Source organism: Fusarium pseudograminearum, chromosome 1 (genome assembly GCF_000303195.2).
Source record: "Fusarium pseudograminearum CS3096 chromosome 1, whole genome shotgun sequence".
NCBI classification, from domain to species: Eukaryota; Fungi; Ascomycota; class Sordariomycetes; order Hypocreales; family Nectriaceae; genus Fusarium; species Fusarium pseudograminearum.
The window spans coordinates 798,402-815,332 of record NC_031951.1 but is presented as its reverse complement, the minus strand read 5'-3'; the positions used below and the strand labels follow the sequence as shown (position 1 = coordinate 815,332).

At 48.4% G+C, this 16,931-nt stretch overlaps 6 protein-coding genes across 6 annotated transcripts, besides 1 other annotated feature; 2 read left to right on the top strand and 4 right to left on the bottom strand.

Annotated features, from left to right (window-relative positions):
- Positions 1-281: 281 nt before the first annotated feature.
- FPSE_04360 (uncharacterized protein) lies at positions 282-2,603 on the bottom strand (the record flags this gene model as incomplete). Its single annotated transcript, XM_009257478.1, has 1 exon — positions 282-2,603. One exon carries the CDS (start codon positions 2,601-2,603, stop codon positions 282-284), a length of 2,322 nt encoding a protein of 773 aa, XP_009255753.1.
- A 1,823-nt stretch (positions 2,604-4,426) lies between these two features.
- On the top strand, positions 4,427-5,746 carry FPSE_04359 (uncharacterized protein; the record flags this gene model as incomplete). Its single annotated transcript, XM_009257477.1, has 1 exon — positions 4,427-5,746. The coding sequence occupies one exon, from the start codon at positions 4,427-4,429 to the stop codon at positions 5,744-5,746; it is 1,320 nt and encodes a 439-aa protein (XP_009255752.1).
- A 1,675-nt stretch (positions 5,747-7,421) lies between these two features.
- Positions 7,422-9,089, bottom strand: FPSE_04358 (uncharacterized protein; the record flags this gene model as incomplete). The annotated part of the gene is made up of 5 exons (XM_009257476.1): positions 7,422-8,221; positions 8,269-8,534; positions 8,674-8,728; positions 8,778-8,960; positions 9,080-9,089. 5 exons carry the CDS (start codon positions 9,087-9,089, stop codon positions 7,422-7,424), a joined length of 1,314 nt encoding a protein of 437 aa, XP_009255751.1.
- A 206-nt stretch (positions 9,090-9,295) lies between these two features.
- FPSE_04357 (uncharacterized protein) lies at positions 9,296-10,598 on the top strand (the record flags this gene model as incomplete). Its single annotated transcript, XM_009257475.1, has 3 exons — positions 9,296-9,308; positions 9,370-9,494; positions 9,546-10,598. The coding sequence occupies 3 exons, from the start codon at positions 9,296-9,298 to the stop codon at positions 10,596-10,598; spliced, it is 1,191 nt and encodes a 396-aa protein (XP_009255750.1).
- A 1,718-nt stretch (positions 10,599-12,316) lies between these two features.
- On the bottom strand, positions 12,317-13,273 carry FPSE_04356 (uncharacterized protein; the record flags this gene model as incomplete). Its single annotated transcript, XM_009257474.1, has 1 exon — positions 12,317-13,273. One exon carries the CDS (start codon positions 13,271-13,273, stop codon positions 12,317-12,319), a length of 957 nt encoding a protein of 318 aa, XP_009255749.1.
- Positions 13,274-13,812: 539 nt separating this feature from the next.
- Positions 13,813-13,834: a microsatellite.
- Positions 13,835-14,910: 1,076 nt separating this feature from the next.
- FPSE_04355 (uncharacterized protein) lies at positions 14,911-16,278 on the bottom strand (the record flags this gene model as incomplete). The annotated part of the gene is made up of 2 exons (XM_009257473.1): positions 14,911-15,831; positions 15,967-16,278. The coding sequence occupies 2 exons, from the start codon at positions 16,276-16,278 to the stop codon at positions 14,911-14,913; spliced, it is 1,233 nt and encodes a 410-aa protein (XP_009255748.1).
- Positions 16,279-16,931: the final 653 nt, after the last annotated feature.

The window sequence follows — 16,931 nt, the reverse complement described above, 5'->3', positions numbered from 1 at the left end:
AGAAACCTTACTTGACTTCTAACGTGAGTTATCACTGTCAACACCAACAACATTCAATATCAAACATCTATTCTTTTAATTCATCTATGCGTGATACTTCGTATCAACGTTGCTATCGTTCTATATTAGTTTGGTAGGTAAATGCTGCAGGCGCTCCAAATGCCTAGGTATAAAGTACGAAGTGTCAAAAATGAAATGTCATGAAGGAGATATCAGTATCCCAACTCATAAGACCATAGGTATCAATCAGCCAAAACAAAAGAACCAACCGCAATTCACCTTCAAGGCGACTTGCTAAACCCAGAGGCATACACATTCTCCGCCTCCCATTTCAAAAAGTCACCCAGGTCGTGATGAAGGTTATAACCCATCGGCACCGTATCCGGAATATCGGCTTCGCCAACGCTCATATGAACCACGAGAGGCATCATCGGGCTCGGTGGTAGGCTTTCCTCGTCCTCGCTGTGTGAAGTCGGGCGCTTGGGGCGTCCCTCGCCAACCCATCGTTTTAGCCCTGTACTGTTGAAAAACTTAGCTTTGTCCAGATCCTGACCGGGCGCCGGGGCGTTCCAGAACCCGGAGGGAAACTCAGCACCCACCGGGATCGGAAGGTCAACTTCTGTGTCGATGGTGGAAGGCGTTGACGAGAAAGTGCTATGGGATGAAGACCGTAGCGATGGTGTCGCTTGCGCATGCACATGGGCTGGCTCAGCTTCTGGCTCGGGCTCAGGCACGTCTCCAGGTACCAGCACCCCATATGTCTCAAAACCGAATGTGTCGAACCATGACGTTATTTCTTCCACCTGTTTGGTGTCCTCGTCGACGGACATATCTTGGAATAAATCTCCGGCTCCTCCTAAAATCGCCATCTGGAATGCTGTCCAGTCCAGTGTATCGTCCATCTTTTTTATTCCTTTTTCCACTTCAGCCTTGGCCAAGGTGATGGGCCCATGACGGAAAGAGGGTTTTGTGAGTGTATAAGGTGTGCTCTTCAAGTAATAGTATTCGTCTGTCTCCTCAATGGCCGGCTTCGGAGGGTCAGCGGCTGGTTCATCACTCGGCGACTTAGGTTTCAACTTGGCTGCCACATCTCCCAAAACCTCCGGTATTGATGGTAGTAAGTCAATAGTTTCTGTGCCGGCTCGCGCCGGGTTTTTGACTGGAAGTTGAGGCGAGGTGTCTGGTGAAGCGTCGCTATTATCATGGACACTTCGAATAGATTCGCTGTCTTCCACCACAGGCTTGTTTTTCAAGATATCCAGAGGAAAGGAATCCAGATCAGGTGTCAGCTCGGGGGTCACGAGTATTGGTTCGACCGGAACAGCCGTGTTTTCTGTAGCCTGTCTCGCTCTTATCCGAGATGCCAATTCGTCGAGATGAAATGGCTCGACATCTGTCTCGGAGTTGTCTGAAGCGTCACTCCGGATCGATTCAATTGAGTGCCGCTCTCTGGCACGTTCCTCGGCACGTTCGTCGTCTAGTTGTTGCGCCGCTTCTCGTTTCCTTCGCAACGCCTCGATGCGATCGGGTGTCAGCATCTCATCAGCCTCGATGCGCCTGAAACGCTGACCCGTTAGAATATCCGTCATATTCTCTGACAAGGTCCATCGTGGAGTGAGGGTCGCCGCCTTGGAAAAGGATTGTCCAACAAAACTCTGCTTCTTTCTTTGAGGTTTCTTGACCACCGATATCCGCCTGTCTGGGGATGACCGGTGGGAGGAAATGGAGGACGATTCCTCGCCTCTCCATCTCGAATGTTTTTGAAAGCCTGCTGGTAGAGGCATGGATTTGGAATGTTTGTGTTGTGTAGGTATTCCAGGTGGTGATGGTGGTGGAGGTAGATTTGACAATTGCGATGCACGCTGGGTCTCTCTAAGTGCAGAGCCTAATGCTTTGAATGCCTCATCAGTCTCACGAAATAGACGGTCAACGCTGTCTGATGACGAGCCAAGGCTTTGACCGTCGTACACAGGCTGGTCAGGCTGCCAGCTGGTTGGCTCGGCCTCGTAAACGTCAGCGCCATGGTCCGACAAAGAAAGAATCGAAGCCTCGGGCGAGACCCTCTCATGGTGTGAGCTACTGTCATTGACAGAACCATAGTTGTCATTCCTAGAACGAGGGGGGCGCAGGTACCGCGAAGATTGGGAGGAATGTGGGTGGGATTGCCCGTGCTCAACCGGACAAAAAACATATGCCGGCCCTCTGTTGGTGGCATGACTGCCTGTGAGGGCCTCAAGGGCTGCATTTCGTCCTTCAAAGCGAGAAGAGCTGACGGATGGAGCTCTTAAACGAGGAGTTGGCAGAGCAGGGACAGGGACTGGATTAGCAACACGATGGATCTCGGGCACCCTTTGAATAGTAACTGGAGTTGGTATGGCCGAGCTTTTCTTTGGCACAGGAAGACGTGACTTTGTAGTGTTGGTCCTCCTTTGTGTAGACTTCTTGGCACAGCAAGAACTCAAGTCCTCGCACGAGTCACTAAGATCGCCGCCATTGCGATTCTGATTCTGATTCTGATTCTGATTCTGATTTTGTTGCGGCTGCTGTCGAGTCTTTTGTTGTGACCGTTGAGGAGTTATAAGTCGCCGTATTAAGCCCGGCATGTTGACTGGCCAGCAGAAGGCCTGGCAATGACGATACAACAAATAAAACGAAAAGAATTCGAGAAACCGTTTCACATAACTCTGGAATAATAAACGAAAAACAAAGTGCGTTGCGTTGAAAAGAGAGTTTATCGAGAAAATGCGTCAAGTATATGCTCTCTTTGGAGTGGAAACACTGTCATTCCTGATGGCCGGATTAGAGGCTTTGTTAGATAGACCCAAAGTTCAACGGACCCGAATGCGGCATCAAGAAGCGTTTTTAGTCTGCAAACAAGTAAATAGTAAAACATTGCGGGATTGTCTCAGTAATATATATTCAATAACGAAGACGGTGGGATGAACTCGGGGAAATCATTCCTCAGGAACTCGTATGATGGTCCTTGGGTTGTTGAATCCATCATGAACATGGTGTTGTGGAGTGACATGCTGAAAGCAAGCCAACTTCCGTCTGCCTGAATTGTGCTGATTGGTTATTGATTGAAAGTGGCTGAGGTTGTTCGGGGCTCTCGATTCAGGCCTGCAAGAAACAAGATGTCTTATATCAAATGTCGAGGCCCGGTCATCGTACCCAGTTTGTGCAACAACTCATCAACCACTGAATAGCAAGAGCTGGCTCTCGATTCAATTCATGGCCCAGTAATTAAGTCAAGTGAACCCGACAGAAAGGCCCGTACGACATGACATGCCCTCTACATGTTGGTGTTGGTACCCGTTGATGCCTTGGCGCCTTGGTACCTTGGTATGCAGGAGGAAAGAATAGACTTTGAATTGTAGGCAGGAAGGACTCCCACAGGTACCTATCTACGTACCTGCCTTAGTACGGACATATGCGCCACTCGCTCATGCCCGTCAGCTGTCAGTCAACACCGTCAAATCTTGCTCTATTTCTGCCGATTTATTGGACAAGAGGTATTGCCATCACCGATCCTTACCGCTATCCCAACAGAACCTGTTTCATTTTGAGGCGATCATATGGTCAATTCTTTACTATATATGCAAGAAGCCGCATCGCCCACCGCCTGAGTACTTGTCAGTGTACACGGGAGATTCTCTTCCCCATCCCCATCCAATCATCAACAATACAAAGGCTTGTAAATACAGTCCATTGCCAAGACATGCATCCATTTACAAGCGCCGATATATGCGCTCGGCTCAGGGCTCGCTCTTGAGTCCATAATGCAGAGTTCCGATGTCCGGAGGCTGCGATGCAGATATTCATATGCAGCCTAGGGTCTCACCTCGGAGATAACCACCTCTGTTCGTAGTACCTGCTGTAAATTACTTAGTGTGTCCGATATGTCACTTGAGCTTAATTGATCGGTCGATCTAGACTAGACTCCGATCTGCTGCTAAATCTAATGAGTAACTCGAGAGAAGCCAGAAGATACAACTCTGCCGCTTACGCCAGTGTATGCAGGAACCCGGAGCAAGATTGCGCTGTACATATGGAGTAACTCATTTTCTACGTAGTAGAAAGTTTAACGTAGGAGAGAGCGAGCCTTCTCTATACTGATTGATATGTTGGTGAGTCCAAGCCAGGGCCAGTGGGCGGGTAGTCACGAAGGTGAACATTTCTCACCATCCTATCACGTATATTTCCACTTCTTCAGAGGCTGTTAAACATCATCGAGTTGAAACTTTGAATCAGACGTGTTTGCCAGTATATTTCTCGTGGCACATCAAATCACTATTGCTTACGTGATAGTACCATTCTTTCAATGGTTGTCACCTCGAAGCCTATTGCTCTTTGTTATGAAAGCTTCATATTTTCTCGTACCATTGTCTAAACTGCTTCTCGCAACTTCGAATATTCGTACATAACTATGGCAACAAACCTCCTCACACAAGATGAGGCCGCAGCTGCCATAGTATCCTTTGCATTTTCTGGTGTCCTGGGCTCTCCAGCAGGTAAAGGTGTCGGCTACGCACTGATGGGCACAACCCCAGACTATTTCACTTGGTCCGCTGCTTTGGAGGAGATCGAAGGACCGCCTGTGCCCATTGACCGATACTTGATCAAGATCGATAGACGATCAAAGGAAATATCTCCCCCAATCCCTATTGTTCTTTCAGAACAAGACCTTTCCGAAGCCATCCAATCTGCCACTGGTCAGCACTTGTCATCGTGGGAGAGATTCACAGATGGTGCCCTCAGCATCTCGTACAAGGTGACAGTCCATGAGAGCGTCGATTCAATTTATATCGTTCAGTTACGTCATCATGGGAATGTCGCATCAATGGACTCCTTGATGTCCTATATCGTTAGAACTGTTGGCCATACACTCCTGCCAGTACCTCCTGTGTACCCTATTCCTCACGAGAAACAACGACAAGAAAAAACTGGCATGGGGAGGCAGATAACCCAACTAATACCGGGCGTCATGTGCTCTTCGGTATACCCCAACTTGTCCCACGAGCAAAAGATCAGCCTTCTTCCGAAAGTCGCCCGCGCTTTTCAAGCCTGCTGGGACATTCCGCTCTCAGAACCACGACTGATCGGAGAAGTGGTTGCCGATTTGGTCAACGGCGAGCTCAATGTCAGGATTGACCCCGATCGGCACTACAGTCTCGGCGGGCCATTCTCCTCCGTACGAGAATACCTCCGTGCTTATATCAACGCATCACTAGTTGCTCTCGAGAAGCAGCAAGGTATTAATGAGTACAAGACATTGTATCTTACGCGCATCCAAAACTTTGTCTCCAACAGCTTGCACAACATCCCGCACATCGTGGAGCAAACGCCGGTGGTCCTGACGCATTCTGACATGGGTCCTCACAACATCATCGTATCTAGTCAAGACAGCACCGAAATCAAGGCCATCATCGACTGGGAGTTCATCGCCTCTGCACCATTTGGGTCGCTCTACTGCATCCTGGAGATGTTCTTCCGCAAAGACGCTCTAAACGGGTTTGGTCAAGAATACGATCGCTCAGATGAACTCCGCCAAGCTTTCTGGGGTACTATTCCCAAGTGGAAGCTGGTTTACGAGAGTGAACCTGCGCAGGTTTTCCTGGAGTGGATGAAGTTTGGGCTGTTCCTGAAGCCTGAGTGGCGGCCTGACAACCTCTCCGCGCCAGAAGCAGAGAGATACTGGCAAGAAAACGTTCGGGTAGTAGAAATGATGCTACAAAAATATGGCTAAAGTAGGTATTTATCTTGAGTTCCCTCTTGGGCCCTCATAATGTTTTGCGTGCCTAATATGATATGAATGCCGCGACTTACAATAGTAATCCTTATCAATCATGAGGCAGAAGAGAAAGAAGATCATTGGTAGCTAAAGGAGAAACATTTACCGCATCTGGCTCGAATGCTGGCTTATCACGGCCTTAGCTAGCCAGGTTATCGAGTTATATTTATTGCATTGTTCCTTCACTCTTAATGAGGGTGAGGCACTCGTACATAAAACACTCGATATTCATGGTTGACAAAACCTTCCAGGCTTTTAGGTGAAAGTTTTTGAAGCCATTAAATGCGTCAATCAAGTTAAGAACCTGATAGTTCTACTCTTGTAGATAGCTTCTTATAAGAAGTCTCTTGTCCCATGGAAATTTGGTCTGCAGGAGGGAGTACCTTTAGCTAAACGCAGCAAATTCCATCTGTTTTACTGAATAGAAAGCGTTTGCAGGAGAGTCCTCTTTCTACTCGCACGCTGAGAAATGCCGATGTTGTTTCACTCCAAGTTAAAAGCTGTCTCAAGAATATGTAGTCTCTAGCAAGCGTGCGCTTTTCAGGACCTCGCTACGCGAATACTTCTGGGTTACTTATACGACGTAGGTGGTAAAAACTGACATCATAGAAAGCAAAAGAGCTCATGTCAATTGAAATAGTAATAGAAAACGCCTTTTCGATTATGCATGAATCGGTAACCAAAAACATCTAGTGGGCATGCGTAAATAGAAATATTGTGCATACAACATCAAAAGGGGCATCTGTACCGTGATCCCGTCATCCATTTATATTCCTTTTATATACTCTTGTTCGTAATTCATGTCATGACCAAACCCACATAGCATCAAACAGACCTGCCGTGTGCTTCATTTCCTCGTATATCTTCTCAATTATCGATTCCGCTGTCGAAGAAGCCGATGGTCCACGTTCTCTGACTGAGTGTTGGTGATTCATGGGAGACGGCTGTATTTCCTAATCGTTCGGGATGCGGCTCTGCGCACAAAAATCGATACCGTTCGTGTAGTCCTCGGTCTTCTCTTCTCATCAAGCAACGGCTCCGACTCGTCGTCCATGTCGATATATATAGGCTTGTTTCCGAACATGTTTGTCGCCCAAGTCTTGATAGGGCTGAAGATACAACCAGACCAGGCAGACTTTCTGTTCTTCTTTGCAATAACAGTGCCAGTCGTGTTTGTTCTTGGTGATATGATAATATTGATCTCTCGAAATTGATTCATGATGAAGAATTGACAGTCACTCTGCTCAGCAGGTCGTGCGGATTATTAGAAAATTTAATGTCTGGAGGATATGATCAAATGATAACAGGCGGGAACAGGCCCCTTTTCAATCTGTTCAGTTGGCTCGACTTACTGCTGGATGCAGTGATGCGAAAAGGCTGGGTCCACCATTCCGATCGCGATGGCTTCTATGTAGGGTGTTCCAGATTCTAAGGGTTTGCATTCCGTTAGTAGATCAAGGGAGAACCGGACCAGAACAGTCTACGACAGGGTTTCACCACGAAACCAGCAGTTAAGCTTGCCAAGACCAGTTAACTACTGATCTGGAAAGTATGAAAGACACGCAGAGGTTAAACAAGGGCCGTTCATTACTAGATTACCGTAGTTTTGTGGTCAATAATCCACGATATTCTACTCAGCACCATCTGTGTCATCATCCTCGCCATCTTCCTGGAGGAAAGGCACGAACCGAAAGTCAAGAAAGCTTCGCTTGCCACCCTCGATATCCACCATGAACTGCAGGCTCAAAACTCCCTGTGAGTCTCCTCGTAAGCTGACCTTGTTGGCGATTCGCATCGCTTCTGTTGAATTCTTGATAAAGTCAAATTTGTACGCCTGCGACCAACGATCTTGGATGGTAAAAGTCTCGAGAAGGTCCCTGCCACGTGCAAAATCTACCCCTGAACTCCCCAGATCTCCTGCACCAGCGAGCGATAAGAAAGGCGAGGTTTTGGTGGCTGTGATTGTCAACTTCAAAGGAGCTGTTGGAGAAATTTCGGCAAGCGAATCCAGCAGTGTTCGAGATTGCATAATGATTTTAAAGGTGAGATCAGTGCGGTCGAAAGGAATATCATCGGGTATTTCTGGTAAATAGGTTGTCAAAGATGCAGTCGTCTTCACGCCAGATTCCTCGATAGTGATCTTAAATGGGTCTCCTTCTTCAGCGTACAGAAGAGTGCAAGTACCGGAAATGCCGAGGGTTTGGTTGCTGAAAGCATCTGGGCGGTAGTTCCGGAGATTGCTGCGATAAGGGTCTTGCTCTGCTTTGTGAGCGCGAGTGGCTACATCCACAGCCCCAAAGATCTGTAGCACTTCAAGGACTGATGACAAGGAAAGCTGGAAGTTAGGAAGCTCGGGCGCGTCGTCGCCATCCTGAGGAGGTAAATTGACGGTATATGACGAAAAGAGAGATTTATCGAGAAACGCAACACCTACTATCTATCAGTCTTGGTCACTTTGATATTGTCACAGAACTCACCCTGCATCACCCGCGCATGGTCAGAAGCAAAACGAACACCTTCCTCTGTAATTTGAACATGAACTCGGGGTGCAAAGTTTATGCATCTCAAAAGTTGATACAGCGGCCTGGTGGAAGTCGCAACCGCGCGGAAGATGGGTTGGGCTTCTGTAGACATATCGAAGTTGCGGATGTGGTTGTTTGGGAAAGGTGCGTGAATGAAAGGTTCAAAAACTGGCAGAAAGGCAATTGGCGCGCCAAGTAGCGTCTTCTCTTGATTGCTCCAACTATTTTACACGAAATCGACCGAAACGAGAACTTTTGGGTATCTTAGATGTAGACTCCGACCGCACAGAACATATAGACGACTCCGAACCTGCTGAAGTCAGTATTTTGAGGCGACAATTGATGTTGGAGGAAACGTACGCAAGTGTGAGAGAAGCCGGAATGCCCAGTAGGGGGACGTTGATCAAAGTGCGGTCTAAAAATGGTCAGCAGGCAGAAATTAACGAAAAACGAATGGCACATACTGAGAGCAAAGACGCCAGTGAGGAAGAAACCAACGAGGAGCAAGGCAAAGGCGAGCGTGAACTGAGTGTCCTTGTCCACGGTAGGGAAGAAGGGACTGCCAGCAGCAGCTTGCCAGACCTCATGCAGCGAAGAATCCATAGGCTTTGTTGGAAAAGAGGTGAATTTTGGTAGTTGGTAGTACTCTGGAGTTTTGCAGCAAGAATTGAGTGTAACGCGGGGAAGAATTGCTTGCAAGCTGTCAACTTTATGTAGCTTCTGTGCTGTAGACAGAAGATGCTCTGGGGAAGCTTCATGAGCTTACGATGGCGCATCGTGGCCATAGACTAATTAGGTTTAGTGCGTGCGGGTGCCCCTGTCCTTCCTTCCCTCAGCTTAGGACCCATATTGAATGACATAAGCAGCGCACGGACGATCTCGACGCGCTTCACTCCGCTATCATGATGCTGCATCCCATCATATCCAACTTCTCCCTGAATAATATCGAGTCCCAACAACCTGGGTTGAGCCCGCACCAATCATGTCAGACGAAAGTAAGTCCTACACACTATGCGACCGCGGCAAGAGTCAAATTACTAACATACGGCCAAACAGACGGCAAGCGCAAAGCCGAAGAGGAGCCTTCGTCTCCTACACCATCGAAGCGCATTAAGCAAGATGATTCCGCCGAGCCACCGGAAAAGAAACCAGAAATTAAACGAATCCCTTTCCCTGAAAAGGTAGCGACTCCAAAGTTTTAGGTTTGCGCATTTATACTGACCGTAACCCAGCCTGCTGTTATCGAAGAGCGCAATGGTGAAATCGAGTTCCGAGTCGTCAACAACGATAATGAACGCGAAGCACTCATCATCCTGACCGGCCTTAAATGTATCTTTCAAAAACAACTCCCGAAAATGCCTAAGGATTATATCGCGCGACTTGTCTACGACCGAACTCACTTGTCCATCGCCATCGTCAAAAAGCCCCTCGAAGTTGTTGGGGGAATCACATATCGCCCGTTTAAAGGACGCCGTTTCGCCGAGATTGTCTTCTGTGCCATTAGCTCTGATCAGCAAGTCAAGGGATACGGTGCCCATCTCATGTCCCACTTGAAGGACTATGTCAAGGCGACAAGCGACGTGATGCATTTCTTGACGTATGCCGACAACTATGCGATTGGCTACTTCAAGAAGCAGGGCTTCACCAAAGAGATTACGCTCGACAAGAAGGTCTGGATGGGCTACATCAAGGATTACGAAGGTGGTACCATTATGCAGTGTTCTATGCTGCCACGGATCCGCTATCTCGAGATGGGTCGCATGCTCCTTAAGCAGAAAGAATGTGTCCAAGCTAAGATTCGGGCGTACTCCAAATCCCACAACATCCATGCTCCTCCGAAGGAGTGGAAGAATGGAATTACAGAAATCAACCCTCTTGACATCCCAGCTATTCGAGCATCAGGATGGTCACCTGATATGGACGAACTGGCCCGCCAACCTCGCCATGGACCCAACTACAACCAGCTTCTTCATCTGCTGAACGACCTTCAGAACCACAACTCAGCCTGGCCATTCTTGGTGCCAGTAAACCGTGACGACGTGGCCGATTATTACGATGTGATCAAGGAACCCATGGATTTGAGTACTATGGAGAGCAAGCTCGAGGCAGACCAATACCTTACGCCCGAGGATTTTATCAGAGATGCCAAATTGGTGTTCGACAACTGCCGAAAGTACAATAACGAGAGTACACCGTATGCAAAGTCGGCCAACAAGCTTGAAAAGTTTATGTGGCAGCAGATCAAAGCCATTCCCGAGTGGTCTCACCTGGAGCCTGAGAAATAGAGATCTCATCCAGTCAAAAAACCAAAAGCGGGGAATCGGATTCGAATTACACTTCGAAGATCTGGAGGAGTTGTTGCAGAAGGTGGCCTAAGTGGTGGAAGTGTTGGCGGTGCTTCAGTTGCGACAGGTGCTCCAGCAAGTGCTGTGAGGTAGCTGTTGGTCTGTATTTTTAGTGGTATGCATGGGTCGACAAGCGGATCGGCATGATATAAAGCGAGGCGTTCTGGATGTTGATAGCTATTTGATGAATACCATACTTTTTACAATTGTGCTCCAAGCGTGAACGAGAGTGATGGACGAATTAATATTGTTAAAGTGTTGCCTCGTCAAAGTACAAAAGGTTTGGTCAGCTTACTTCCTAGTGTCGTTCAGCCAATCCGTACAACCATCATCAAGTCATTGAGGCATCCTCGAGTAAATCAGATAAAGATCATGCCCAGGCATCCATGGCAATTAAATAAAGCCTCGATGTATGTCAACAGCCTCAAGCTATCCAAGAAACTCCCTCCCTTCCTATGTCATCTACTTCCTATATATATCTAAATTTCACATCCCGAACTAACAACAACTAGGATCTAATTCCTGGCCTGATGGTCTAGCGGTATGATTCTTGCTTCGGGAGTGACATCTCAGTTCGCTATATGAGAACTAAAGTTTGCGAGAGGTCCCGGGTTCAATCCCCGGTCAGGCCCTTCTTTTTTTGCATCTCACGATATAGAAAGTGTCGTTCTCCATTTTGATTAAGGTTATTTGTAGAATTCACTTGTTTAATGGTCCGCTTTGCGGGATATCACATGATGGGTTGAGCCGCATGTGGGGTGCTGTGATAGGTCTTGGTTGAGAAAGGAGTGGTGGTGAGGTGTATGAGATGTTGGGTTTGGTGATGGCGATGGCGATGGCGTATATTGAGTGTATTCACCATTGGTTTGGCTGGGCATTTATGTGTTGGTATTTGATGATGTTAAAAGCGTATATTCTTTGAAATGTCTTATCATCAGGTCACTCTCGGAACCAGGCTCCAGTAGTCAACGTGTACGCATAATACGTGGTGGTTGCCAACGATGACTTGTCAATGCATCCCCTCCGCTTGCTTAAAGACCAGTGTCATGCCACGCCACAATAGCACACTCGCATACTTCAAAAGCAGGCATCAATTGCTGGCTATCTATAAACAAAAGCCTGTATAGTTAAAATTGTGACCAGCACAAACACCCAGGCAAAAGTACCCATGAAAAGACACCTCTATGCCTACATAGTACTTGCTTTATCCAATACTGATAAGGATGAGTCAGACCAAACAGAAGCGCTCTGATCTACAGACAGTCTATCAACTATGCCTTGCCCAAGAATTCGTGTCCCACAAATTCAACCAGATATTTACCTTGTCCGTTACTTGTGTCATGAAAACCCATGACGCCTTTAACACCGTCCACGCTGTGGATGTTGAAACAAAAAAGAAATACAATAAGAAAAATGTCGTATTTTACGCTTCACGTGGTTGTTCGTCACTGGCCGTAGCCTAGTACCCTGGTACTTCTCGAGAGACATGGATGAAACAGTGATCGTGCGTAGTGAGGTTGCGGGTTCCGTGCTCCGTCGTGTGATGAGGCGTGCTCAATGGTTTCGTCGAAAATGTTCCTGGTAAAAGGTAAAGCAAAAAGGGTATAATTTCTTGCAGAATAAAATGCTTTTATTTGTCGTTCCCGTCAGTGTCAAGTTCAAGCATTCGAGGTTTCTGTGCGCCCTGGACCAGAATCGCCGACCGGCAGGCGGAGATCTGAAAAGGTGCGGCGGGTCCATGAGCTGCTCCCCTGGCGGGAATCCATCAAGTATCGGTGGTGCAGTGCGGAAGTTTGAGAGCGTATGCTCGTCGGTATTTGTTGGGGGCGGTTGGGGTCCTCGGATTGTAGAGTGCGGCGGAGTATGCGGTGAAGAGACTCTGGGATCTCGTCCCATTGGCCGGCTCGCGCTGTGCTGAGCAAGCCTGGGGGGAAGAGCGCAGCAGGAACTGTGTCACTCGCGTGGAAGACATGGTCGTTCAGAAAGCTGATCTCGCCTGATTCGATGGCGTTCTTGAGCCACTGTTCCCATTCCTCGTCGAGGACGGCTGAAGTGTCACCAGCCTCGCGTCTTGCAACTCCGTCTCTGAGACGCTCGTTTAATTCAACACCCACGCTGTCCAGCTCGTCCTCGCTCTCGACTTCCATGTCGTTGTCCAGATCATCAAGCCCCATGTAGCCAACCTCGGCGGAATGGCTGCGGGAGGCGCGAGGTAAATGTTGGATATCGGTCCAGTCGGGGAAGCCATCGGCGGTGGTGTCATGAATAACGTAACCTTGCTCCTTCTCGTACTTTTCCTTGGCCCATTTTGTTCCCTCCCACTTGGTCAAGCCCGCGATTTCGGAGGCAGTAAGTTGAATATTGTCAAATGCGCGAAAGAGGCGTCGGTGCCATGGCCAACGAGAAAGACGAATACGATGAGTTTTGTGGGTGTAGTCGAGGCCAGGGTATTTCGCTTCCTGGGTGTCGAGGTGGCCGTAAAAAGCGTGTGTTTCCTGACGAACCTCTGGAATCAAGTTACGCTGTAGGAGCATGTGGAAGTTTTGTGGATCATTGCTCTTGGGACGAGGAAACATGCACTCGTAGACGAGCTGGTCGACGGTTTGCCCTTTCATGATGATGGTGGAAGCGATGCCGATGTCGGACGTGTAGATGAAAAGAGAGTTTGTAGTCGTGAACAAGAAAATGATTCTCGGGTTTTTGTCGTCGTGAAAACTGTTGTCGGTCAAGAGAAGATAGCAGAAGAAAATCCCTTGGCGTCGCAATCGGCGATGGATATAGTGTGAGTTGTTTCGAGTAGACGAGAGGAGACGTCGCCAAAAGTTAGAATGCGTGGCAGTAGGTGACCTGGCAGGCTGAAGAAGTGGTGACTTTGATTTTGAAAATCGAGATTGGTCGGCCTTTTAGGAATTTGCTTGTTCGGGCGTTCTCGGCGGGGGTGAAAGCACGATACGACTTTTTAGGCAGGGACGGCAAAGCCGAGTTGGCTTTTTTTTTCTTTTTTTTTGTAGGACGATCTTTCGATGCGTGCCTGAATGTTTAGTTTAGCGGACGAGTTTAAGCGTAAGATTTTGGCAAAGAGCAAGGGAAAAGAGGGGAAAGAGAGAGTTGGTTCGTGGGACAAGGGAGAGGGACAGCAAGTTATATGTAAAGCACAAGACAAGACAAGACAAGACTAAACTAAGGTATGGTATGGTATGCACGCATTGAAACGAAATGAAAATGCATTGGACAAGAATCCATCGGGAGCAAGAGACAAGGACGGACAAGAAGGTCAGGGAAGGAAAGAGATGGAGTGTGTAAAGGATGTGGAGGGAGGGGCGTGCAGTAGGTGCACACCTATGGGCTTGGGCTTAGGCGGCGGCAGGGAAAAAGGCCCAGGACAAGTCAGGGACCAGTCCCAGGTCCCCTTCGGGAGGCTACAGCCTGGAGCGGAAGCATTTGATAGGCTCTTGTTGATTCTGAGGCCGGGACCTAATGCGCCTGGGGTCCAAGTTGAGGGTGTAAGTAGAGGAGTAAAAGTGAGAATAATAATAAGAGTAGAGTGAGCGGTCAGGCGCTGAATAATGTGTAGTTTTTGTATGCATAATAATACTAACCAACACTACTAAAATAACAGAGGCTCCCTAAAACTGCCCATCATGTTGTGATGCCACAAGACTGTTGATTGTCAAGTCTGTGCAGTGCTTGTGTTTGTGTTTGTGCCTGTGCCTTGTACCTACCTGTCTATGCCTGTAAATGTGTAACCAGTTTGTCAACGCTTGGACGGTACAGAAACAACAACTTCTCAATCAACGACAAAGGTACTGTTGCGGCCCGAAAGCTTAACAATGAGGTGATTGAGTATCAGCTAATATTAGTACAAAACTACTGAATTAGCAGAATCATCACGCATGCATTTTAAACTCATGTCTCATCATATCTATCCTCCCGTGCCAGATCGTCACGAGATTGACCCTACGCTCAAATATTTCTGCGAGTCACGCGCTGTGCCAAGCGACCCGACTCTCTACTTAGCTCCACCACATCCTATCTATCATCTTCACTTATTATCCCTTCTACCAACGTGATGTTGCTTCAGACGTCAAAAACCCTTGCTCTTTTTTACACACACACTCATGACCGACCCGGGACGTTGCCGGTCTCCGGGAACCACAGCCGGAGAACAAGTTCTCCAACATGATCGACATGAACATTTGATACCGGGATTACAATTTCAATTTATAATTCATCTACACAATCATAACCAGGTCTACAGAACCCTCGTCTCGGGTGCCGGCTGAGGCGACTTGTCAAAGCTCTTCATGGGCTCAAGACCCCATCGACCAAACATGGCCGCATCCTCATCCCAGCCGTTACACTCGGTCGTGAGCATCTTCTCGCCCGTAAAGATGGCGTTGGCACCTGCCATGAAGCACAGCGCTTGCTTCTCCTCTGACATGGTCTTGCGACCCGCTGCGATGCGGATGATGGTCGACGGCATGATGATGCGCGCCGTCGCGATGGTGCGCAGCATGCTCGTAAACTCCACCATCGGTCTGTCACCAAGTGGTGTACCCTTGATAGGAACCAGGGCATTCACAGGGAAGCTCTCCGGGTGGCTTGGAAGCGTCGAGACGGTATGGAGCAAACCAACACGATCCTCGCTGCTCTCACCAAGACCCAGAATTCCACCAGAGCAGACATTAATTCCAGCATCGCGGACATGGCTCAGCGTCTGCAATCGTTCGTCGTAGCTGCGCGTCGTGATGACGTTGGGGTAAAACTCTCGGCTAGTATCAACATTGTGGTTGTACGCCGTGAGTCCTGCCGCCTTGAGCTCCTTGGCCTGCTCCGCGTCGATCATGCCCAGCGTTACGCAGACCTCCATGCCCATGCCCTTGACGCCCTCGACCATGGCCTTGATGTTCTTGAGGCTGTTCTTGCGGCCGCGCATGTCCCTCCACGCGGCGCCCATGCAGAAGCGAGTGCTTCCCTTTTCTTTGGCGATTCGCGCCGCTGCGAGGACGCTTTCGACGCTTTCAACTCGCTTAGCTGGGACTCCGGTGCCTTCTTGGTATCGTGTAGATTGAGCGCAGTAGGAGCAGTCTTCGGTGCAACCGCCTGTTTTGATGTTCATCAGGGTGCAGAGTTGCACTTCGGAGGGGTTGTGCCATCTACGGTGGACGGTGCTCTAGTAGTGATGTGTTAGTTATGGTGATATATGATGTATGATTCCACCATCGAGTGATTGGGATCTTGCATCAGTACCGCGGCCTTAAGAGACAACAGTATCATAATGGCAAAGGCTCAAGAAAAAGACACTTACAGCTTGGTATGCCAGCTCAAGGACAGGTTGATAATAAATGGCAGCAATCTCATCCTTGGTCCAATCATGTCGAACCTGAGTCGACGTGACAGCTTCCCTCAGAATCTGATTCCTCTTGTCAGCCCTCTGCTTCTCAACAGCTTCATTAGCTCCAGCCGGGGGAGGGGGCGGCTGCGATGTCCGAGGATGATAATCGACAACGGTCGACATGGCCCGGGAATGCTGCCATCTCGCCGAAGCGGGGAGGGACAGACGGGTACTGGGTGCGACCTGTCGAAGAGCCCTCAAGCGGAGAGACGCACAAGGCTTCATGGCGAAAAGAGAAAAGGTAAGTAGAAATAGATAAAGAGAGAGAATATGTGAGATGAGAGAAAAGATATGCGTGAAATTGGATCGAGGAGGAGGGAGAGAGATGTGTTGTGAGTGAGCTGCAGCTTCAAAAGAGACACTAAACCAAGACGAGATATTTCGGACACCAGCTCCAACATCAACAGACCATACATAAACTTTACAGTACCTATTACGAACCAGTTCTTTTTTTGTTGGCGAGAGCTCTACAGCTTAGCTACGCCTCACCTCACAAGGGTAGGTAGGTCCCCCACACCCAAAAGCCAGTCGATCCTCGGCCAGTCTCCGGCTGTATCTAGCTATTCAACTGAGTTTCACATCTGTTATGAAATCCTTGTACGCGGTGATCTTCGGCTTCTCGGGGGTGATGCATGTAATGTACGTTGCCATTGTAATCCGTTGTAAACCGCGGCTAAACAGGGTTCCACTGCATGGGAATGATGGTGATCATTGAGGACGAAGGACGAGCGGAGCAATAGTTGAGAAGAACCATATACTTCTTTGCTCTCATAAGAGAGACTTGGCCGTTAAATGCAGAACCACTATAATGCCAATCTTTATTTCTCTCACCCATACTACGAACCAGTCCGTGAGTCTCTCTCAGCTCTCGGCCCGTT